The sequence below is a fragment of the Plasmodium reichenowi genome, chromosome 8, assembly GCF_001601855.1.
Source record: "Plasmodium reichenowi strain SY57 chromosome 8, whole genome shotgun sequence".
Taxonomy (NCBI): Eukaryota; Apicomplexa; class Aconoidasida; order Haemosporida; family Plasmodiidae; genus Plasmodium; species Plasmodium reichenowi.
In genome coordinates, this window is record NC_033653.1 from 107143 (window position 1) to 116227 (window position 9085).

The following is a 9085-nucleotide window of genomic DNA, read 5'->3' on the forward strand; positions in this document are numbered from 1 at the left end:
ATATATATATCTATATATATATATATATATATATATATATATAGAAATAGAAATATAATAAATATGTAAATATAAATATTACATATATATTGACGCATTTTAGCACATTAACTAATTTTTTTTTACCAAAAAAAATAAAATCAAAATGAAATATATATATAAATATATATACATATATTTTATATATATATTAAAAAAGGGCAATAACTTAGCACAAAACTTGAAACCGGCTCATACAAGATCTTTTTAAGAAAAAAAAAAAAAAAAAAATTACACATATTCAAAGGAAGGGCAAAAGTACCACAAGCTTTTAAATTATAAACACAAAACTTTTTTTTTAATACATATATATATATATATATATATATATATATATATATATGATCATGTTATTATTACAGGTTTTGGATAAACCAAAAATAAATGTTCTTTTTTTTTTTCTTTTGACTAGGGAGTGTAAGAAATTGAGCGCACACATAACATCTGTGGGATGGTAACAAATTTGTAATGAAAAAAAAAAAAAGTAAATATATATATATATATATATATATATATATTTAAATAAATGTATAATCCAAAATTATAATAAAAATATATAAACATATAAAAATACATTCTAAGGTATATATTTAAATATATCAAATCATGTGTGACTTGGAAAAAATAAATTAACAAAAAAAAAAAAAAAAAAAAAAATATATTATATATATAGATATATTATATATTCATGAATATATATTTGTTAGAATGGTTTATTTTTTTTTAATCTAATTTTTTTTTTTTTTTTGTTTTGAGAATTATTAATTGTTTAACGTTTGTAATATATATTATAATATATATTATATATAGATATAATATATAAAATATATTTATATATATATAATATAATTATTTTTTTATTTATCGAATGTTTCCTCATTTTTATAATTTTTTAAAATATATAAATACAATAATATATATATTGTACATTTTTTACTTTTATTTTTATTGTTATTGTTATTGTTATTTTTATTGTTATTTTTATTGTTATTTATTTATTTTTTTTTTTTTTTTTTTTTTTTTTACTTTTTTATAATAATTAATACCGTTGAGAAATTTTGTAGTTTTCTAATTATTTAATAAATATATAATAATATATATATTATATGTAAGAAATTAATAAAATAATAACATAAATAAGAAAGCCAATATATGATGTAATAGGTTCATTATGAAAAAATAAAATAATTCGAAAGTAATATGTTTTACAAATTTTATCTCTTCATTAGTCCAATAAATGTTTTTGTCGTATATGAAAAAATTTTCATTTTTAAAAATATATAAGTGGGTAACAAAAAAAAAAAAAAATAAATAAAAATAAAATAAAAATAAAATAAAATATAAGTATAAAATATAAGAATAAAATATAAGAATAAAATATAAGAATAAAATATAAGAATAAATATTATACAAACTAAACATATCATATTACATATATATACATCACGATGAAGAAAAAAAATGAAAGGAAGACCAATGTAGAGCAAGTCATGAGTGATTATTTGTTGAACCTTAGTCAAATTTATAACCAGTCCAATTCATTTAGTGATAACGATAATAATAATAATAATAATGATAACAACAACAATAATAACAACAATAATAATAACAACAATAATAATAATAAGAGATATTTAAAATTGAATAACTTTCGGATTGACAATATGATGAGAAAAAAAAAAGGTTGTGAATTATTTTTAAAAGATAATATAAATTATATTGATAATAAAAAAATTGAATTGTCATATTATGATAAAGTTATGAATAATATTTTTTCAAAAAAAGAAAGAGAAATTTATAGAAATATACAAAATATTATTAAAACACAAGAACGAAATGATATAGATTTAGAAGTAAATGAATATTTATATTCTTATTTATTTATTCTGGCTATTAAAAAAATGTTCTATGATATTATAGCACAGAAAAAAATGGAATGTCACATAAATATAATGCGTAATCAGAATATTAATAAAACCAACTTTCAAAAAAAAGATATATATGAAACTACAAATAATAATTTATATAAACTAAAATATAGTTCCAATGAAAAAAATGTGCAGCAAAGTGAACATGCGTATTACTCAAAAAATATTAAAATAGAAACACATGAACTAACTCATAATATGGATAATATCAAAAAAAATATGCATCATGAAGAATGTGTAAATAATGTTCATAATGATGATAATGTTGAGGGTACAAACTTGGATGATGAAAATAATTTTAAAGAAAATTTTAAAAATAAAATTTATCATAATAAATTGAAAAACTTAGATAGTCGCACCACGGGCAGTTTTAATTCTATAGACTCAAAAAATGAAGGCAGCAAGGGTGATAATAATAAATGTGACGATAATAGGTGTGATGATAATAAATGTGACGATAATAGGTGCGATGATAATAAGTGTGACGATAATAGGTGTGATGATAATAAATGTGATGATAATAAATGTGACGATAATAGGTGTGATGATAATAAATGTGACGATAATAAGTATGATGATAATAAATGTGACGATAATAAGTATGATACAAATAAGATACATAGTAATAAAAGTAAGAATTTTTATAAAGACTATATTATGCTTTTATACAATATTATGAAGAAGAATAAATATTACTGGCTTGTTCCTTTAAGTATTGTTTCTTGCATATATATATATTACAGAATGAGAGTTCGTGTTTGTTTTTTTTTTAAAAATACTTATTCAAATGTATGTAGATTTATGACAAATTTATTTTTTAATAATAATGGTTTACATGGAAATAAAAATCTCATACTTAAGGATTATAATCATTTTTTTAATAACATAAATCGAAATAATGTAAAGACGATATTATTTAATCCATCTAGTAATACATTCACATATATGTTAGATAAAAATGTTCCCAAAACATCAGGACTTATGATGTATAATAGTAGATTAAATAATAATGAAAATGGTAGTGTTGGAAGCAGCTGGTTATCATCATCACCATCATCATCATCATCATCTACACATAATAATAATAATAATAATAATAACATTTTGTATATGATATATTATAATGATTATATTATGAAATATCTTTTAAAAAATAAAGTTTATGAACATGTAGATTTTAGAGTAGATGAAAAATTATTAAGACTATCCGTTTATGATATAATTAAAAGAAATATATTTGATATCTTAACATATACTTTTTCCATTTTAACTTTTTATTATATTTATGAAAAGAATATACTAAGTTGTAATAATGTAGATTATTCTTTTGAAAAACACAACAAATTACAATCATTAAACGATATTATATTAAATGATAATATAAAAAGAGAAATAAAAAGCATGCTATTTTTTGTATTATATTCGAAAATGTTTAATGAACCATTTATTTATGATACCATATTATTTTCGGGTGATACAGGTACAGGGAAAACTATGTTAGCAAAAACGATGTCAAAGGAATTAAATTTCGATTTCTTGCATGTATCAGGTTCTACATTTATAGAATTATATATAGGAAGTGGAGCATCCAAAATAAGATCCTTATTTAAGAAAGCAAAAAAAAATAATAAACCTATGGTTATCTTTATAGATGAAATAGATAGCATAGGAATAAGTCGATCTATGAATAATGATATGTCTTTTTCAAATCAGGAATATGCACAAACATTAAATCAATTGCTTATTGAATTGGATTCTTTGCATGAGTATAATAAAATTCATATGTTGTCAGAACAAAATAAACAATGGAATATTTTCATGTACATTAAAAATAAATTAATTAATAATATTTATGGTAAAGAAAATAAAACATATAATAATAATAATAATAATAATATTGATGGGGATGATAATGGTTATGGTTATGGTGATGGTAATGGTTATGGTGATGGTAATGGTTATGGTTATGGTAATGGTTATGGTGATGGTTATGGTTATGGTAATGGTTATGGTAATGGTGATGGTTATGGTAATGGTTATGATTATGGTGATGAACTTTTATATGGAAAGTATCATAACATATCTAGAAAATATTCATATTATTATAATAATAGTAGTGATGATTATCAAACAAATAATCATAATGACCATATTGATGAGAAAAAAGCTTATGATATATATAATTATTACCTAAATAATGATTTAAGTATATACGAAATTGAAGAATTATTTAATTTGAAGAAATATAGAACCCAACATTTTATTCTTTTTATAGGAGCTACTAATAGATATAAACAATTAGATTCTGCATTAATAAGAGCAAAGCGATTTGATAAAGTCATACATTTTAATTTGCCAAACATTAATACACGTATGAAGTTATTTTCGTTTTATATTAATAAGTATATAAAGGGAAATATAACTTGTAACAAAATGAGTAAGAAAAAAAATGATCTTCCTTTATCTCCGAAAGGGTATGCTTCTTATATGAATCCTGATTTGAATTATTACGAGAGTCCTAAGGAAAATGTGTTTACATATATGAAGAAAACAGGCACCACAAAAAATGAAATAAATAAATATTACGATAATGATGATCACAGTAATGATGATCACAATAATGATGATCATAATGATGGTCTTAATGATGATCATAATAATGATGATCACAATAATGATAATCACAATAATGATGATCAACCTTGTGATGGTAATACTCTACGTAACCATATAGACAATCATAAAAATAAGAATAATAACTTAAAAAATAAAAATACTTTAATGTATCGAATACAACCTTATAACAAATATAATGTACAGTACTATACACATTTTAATTATTTTAACTTTAGTTATAATATAAAATATCGACCAACTCTCAGTCCATTCATTATAAATAAAAATAAAAAAGTACATGAAAAAAATACTAATATATATAATTTTATAGACATATTCACTCTTTCAATTCTAACATTTCATTTTAATTGTGCCGATATTGATCAATTAACATATTCTGTAAAATCAAATTTAATGACAAAAAAGTTTATTAATAAAAAAGAATTCAATCTAAATAATTTATTAATGATTAATTTAGATGATATGCTACATAAGAAATTTACATATGATAGTCATTTAGATAAAATAGTATCACAAAAAAATTCAGATGAACAGGAAAATTTCTCATCATCCTTTAACAACAGAATATTGAATGCATGCAATGTAGATGCGGAAGAATATTTGCATAAGTTTCTTACATATTGTAATAATATTTTCTTGGATAAAATCAAGTACATACGAAAAAAACAAATGAATCGAAATAAAAAGGAGGAAACGATAGGTGATAAAAATATAAAGAAGTGCACAAAATATGAAGATAATATATATAATAATGATGATAATAAAAATGATAATGATGATGATGATAATAATGATGATAATGATGATGATTACCATGATGATGATTATCATGATGATAATTACCATGATGATGATTACCATGATGATGATTACCATGATGATGATTACCATGATGATGATTACCATGATGATATAAAAAAAAATATAAACGATTTACATTTTACAAATGATAAATATATGCATTATAATTACAATAATAATAATAATAGAATAAATATGAATTGTTATTTATCCTATGATGATTTATTACTTTTATATGAATCCAAAAAAATTAAGTTACATGTGTGGGATGAGAATCTAAATGATGTACATAATAATAATTTAAACATTCATAATAATAACTCTTTTTTTAATGAACATATACAATATTGTATCTTATGGAAATCTATACAAACGTATTATAATACCTTACATATAAATTATAAGAATATTACTTTTTAAGCAACCTGAAAAAATTACTTTCTTAAAAAAATTCACATTATTATTCTTTATAAAGATATAAATATTACATAATAAAAAAATTATATTTATGTATATAGTATATAGTATATAGTATATAGTATATTTGTTTATTTGTTTATTTGTTTATTTGTATATTTTTATATATATATATTTTTATATTTGTTTATTTTTTTTTTATCGTTACAAAAATTTCTATATGCCTTAAGACTTTCCCAACAAAAAATGTTCATAAATATATATATTCTACATAAAAAAAAATATATATATATATAAAGGTATATTTAATATAATATATATAATAATTTATATATGTATATAATATATATTTTTAATTTTTTATTTTTTATTTTTTATTTTTTTATTTTTTATTTTTTATTTTTTATTTTTTTTGTTTTTTTATATAATTCATATGTTTATTAAAAAATATAATAAATAAATATATACATAAAATATGTTCCCTTTTTTTTTTTTTTTTTTCTTTATCTAAATAATTTATATATTATATATATATATATAAATATATAATATTTTTAATATTAATTTTTTTTTAATTCTTCCCACCTTTTTAAAGTAACATTTAGAAACATTCTTTTTATTTATTTATAATTTTTAAAATTAAAAAAAAAAAGAAAGAAGAAAAAAAAAAAAAAATACAATTATGCATATATAATAAATACACGGTTAATATGTAATATATATATGTATTACGTTTTATGATTATTATTTTATTTTTTTATTTAAAAAGAATTAAACTAACACAAGAGTCACACAACTATCAAGGTGGTAAACTTAAATAATATAAATGTTAATAATATATATATATATATATATATATTATTTATTTATTTTTTTTTTTTTTATTGTGTGCATTTCTTGAAGTTTCCTATTTTGTTTTACTTCTATATATATATAAGAATAAATAAAATCCATAAAAATAAGAGGATGTATTAATTTATATATATATTTTTTTTTTTTTCTTTTTCTTATATGTTAACTACTTGTTAATTATTATTATATTATAAAATATATGTAAATGTATAGTTAATTTATTTTTTTTCTCACATACATATATACATATATATATATATATATATATATATATATATTTATATATAATGTTTTAATTTGTGTAATTTTTTTTTTTTTTTGTGTGCACAACATTTTGAAAATAATCAAAATCTCTTTGTATATTTTACAATTTGTTAAGTTTTTTTTTGTGTTTAGAAAAAAGGGGCTATACAAAATAATATATGTCCCCTTAAACATACATACATATATATATATATATATATATATATAATACATATATATAACATATCATTTAATTTTATAATGCCCTCTTGTCTCTATTTAATCATGTGTATTCCTTTGTAATATAATGATTATTGTTAATGAGATTCAGCATATTAAAAATATCACCGTCCTAATGGACTTATATGTTTTAAAAATAAATAATTTCATAAAAGTTATTCAACATTTGTTTCTACTAGAAAAAGAGAGAGACAAATATATAAATTATATACCAAGAAAAAATAAGAATAAGAAAGTAAAAAATGTAAATACTACTACTACTAATAATGACAAAAATAATGATAATGATAATAACGAATATAATAACGAAAATAATAACGAAAATAATAACGAATATAATAACGAATATAATAACGAATATAATAACGAAAATAATAACGAAAATAATGATAATGTTAAAGATGATCATTGTGATCATCACGAGTGTGATGATCTTGAGGGAAGACATAAAATACAACAAATTCTATACAACATTAAAAATATGAAAAAAAAAAGAATAAAAAAAAATGTACTCCTAGATTTTTATACACAAATTCTTTCTATCTACAGAAGAGATCAACCTAATTTAATAAATTATTATGTAACGCTTATTAAGAAATTAAAAACTTTTAAATACAATATACAATTAAAAAAAATATTTATACAAAATGTAATAAAAGAAATAAATAAAGAATATAAATCCTTTCTAATAGATTTACATTACATGTACTTTAAGGTAAAAAAAGAAGTTTCTAATATTAATAATGATCATAATAATAATAAAGGTCATGAAATACCTTCTCTTACTTTTAATACTTCACACAACAAACACATATATGTGTATAAATCCATAGGGCATGTTTATAAAAATATTTTAAAAACATTAAAATTAAGATTAGAAGTCTTCTTAAATTATATATACAATCTTTGTAATAATATTTATAAAAAGATAAATATTTATATGGCACATGTATTTTCCATGTTCATAGATACACAGGAGCGATTATTCAGCTTAATGAGGTAACTATCCAACAACAAATGATTTTATTCTTAATAAATAGATAAATAAATAAATAAATAAATATATATATTATATATATATATTATTAATTTTTTTAATTTTTTAGTAAAAGGAAGGAATATTTAAAGGAGATCATAAAAATTATAAGTGCCCAGGACAACAGGTATTTTATAATATATATATATATATATTGATGTGTGACCATGTATAAATAAATACAATAATGCTTATATATATATATATATATTTATATATGTATTTTTTTTTTTTTTTGTAGTGAGCATGTGAAAAACAGAATATCGTGCGATACACTATTGAATACATTTAATAATAATGATATTGAAGAAGATGGTTTTGAAAAATATAATCTTATAAATAATCATAATACGAATAATGATGAGTGTACGAATCATTATATGTCACAGAATACATATACATTTACTAAAATAAACTATATAACAAGGTTTTATGAAAATAATTATTACGGACACGAAAATAATAATGTAAGGAGAGATTCAAACTATTTTCAGAACGAACAAGAGAATATTAATGAGAGCGGTCATATAAATAATGTGGAAGATAATATAAATGCAAAGAAGCAAGAACAAGAAGATCAAAATAAAGATAATAATAATGATAATGAAAACAATAATAATGATAATAATAATAATGATAATGAAAACAATAATAATGATAATAATAATAATGATAATAATGTAGTAAAGTAATATACATTAAAATATAAGATATTTATAATATATAATATATGAATCACTCTGTGCAATATAATATAAGTTATCTATATTTTTTTTTTTCCATTCATTGTATTATTATATTATATTATTTATTTTATTTTTAGACCACAGATGAAGAAGGAGGTTATAACCATAAAAAATGTAACAACAACAACAAAAAAAAAAAAAAAAAA

At 19.0% G+C, this 9085-nt stretch overlaps 2 protein-coding genes across 2 annotated transcripts in view; both read left to right on the top strand.

Annotated features, from left to right (window-relative positions):
- Positions 1 to 1487: 1487 nt before the first annotated feature.
- On the top strand, positions 1488 to 5825 carry PRSY57_0803100 (AAA family ATPase, putative; the record flags this gene model as incomplete). Its single annotated transcript, XM_012906975.2, has 1 exon — positions 1488 to 5825. One exon carries the CDS (start codon positions 1488 to 1490, stop codon positions 5823 to 5825), a length of 4338 nt encoding a protein of 1445 aa, XP_012762429.2.
- Positions 5826 to 7224: 1399 nt separating this feature from the next.
- The window catches only part of PRSY57_0803200 (hypothetical protein), a gene marked incomplete at both ends in the record, with an annotated part of 6518 nt that continues 4657 nt past the window's right edge, over positions 7225 to 9085 (top strand). Inside the window, 4 exons of the mRNA XM_020114703.1 lie at positions 7225 to 8156; positions 8264 to 8320; positions 8435 to 8881; positions 9017 to 9053. Coding sequence (XP_019970543.1) covers positions 7225 to 8156; positions 8264 to 8320; positions 8435 to 8881; positions 9017 to 9053 — 1473 coding nt within the window. The remainder of the gene's footprint in view (positions 8157 to 8263; positions 8321 to 8434; positions 8882 to 9016; positions 9054 to 9085) is intronic.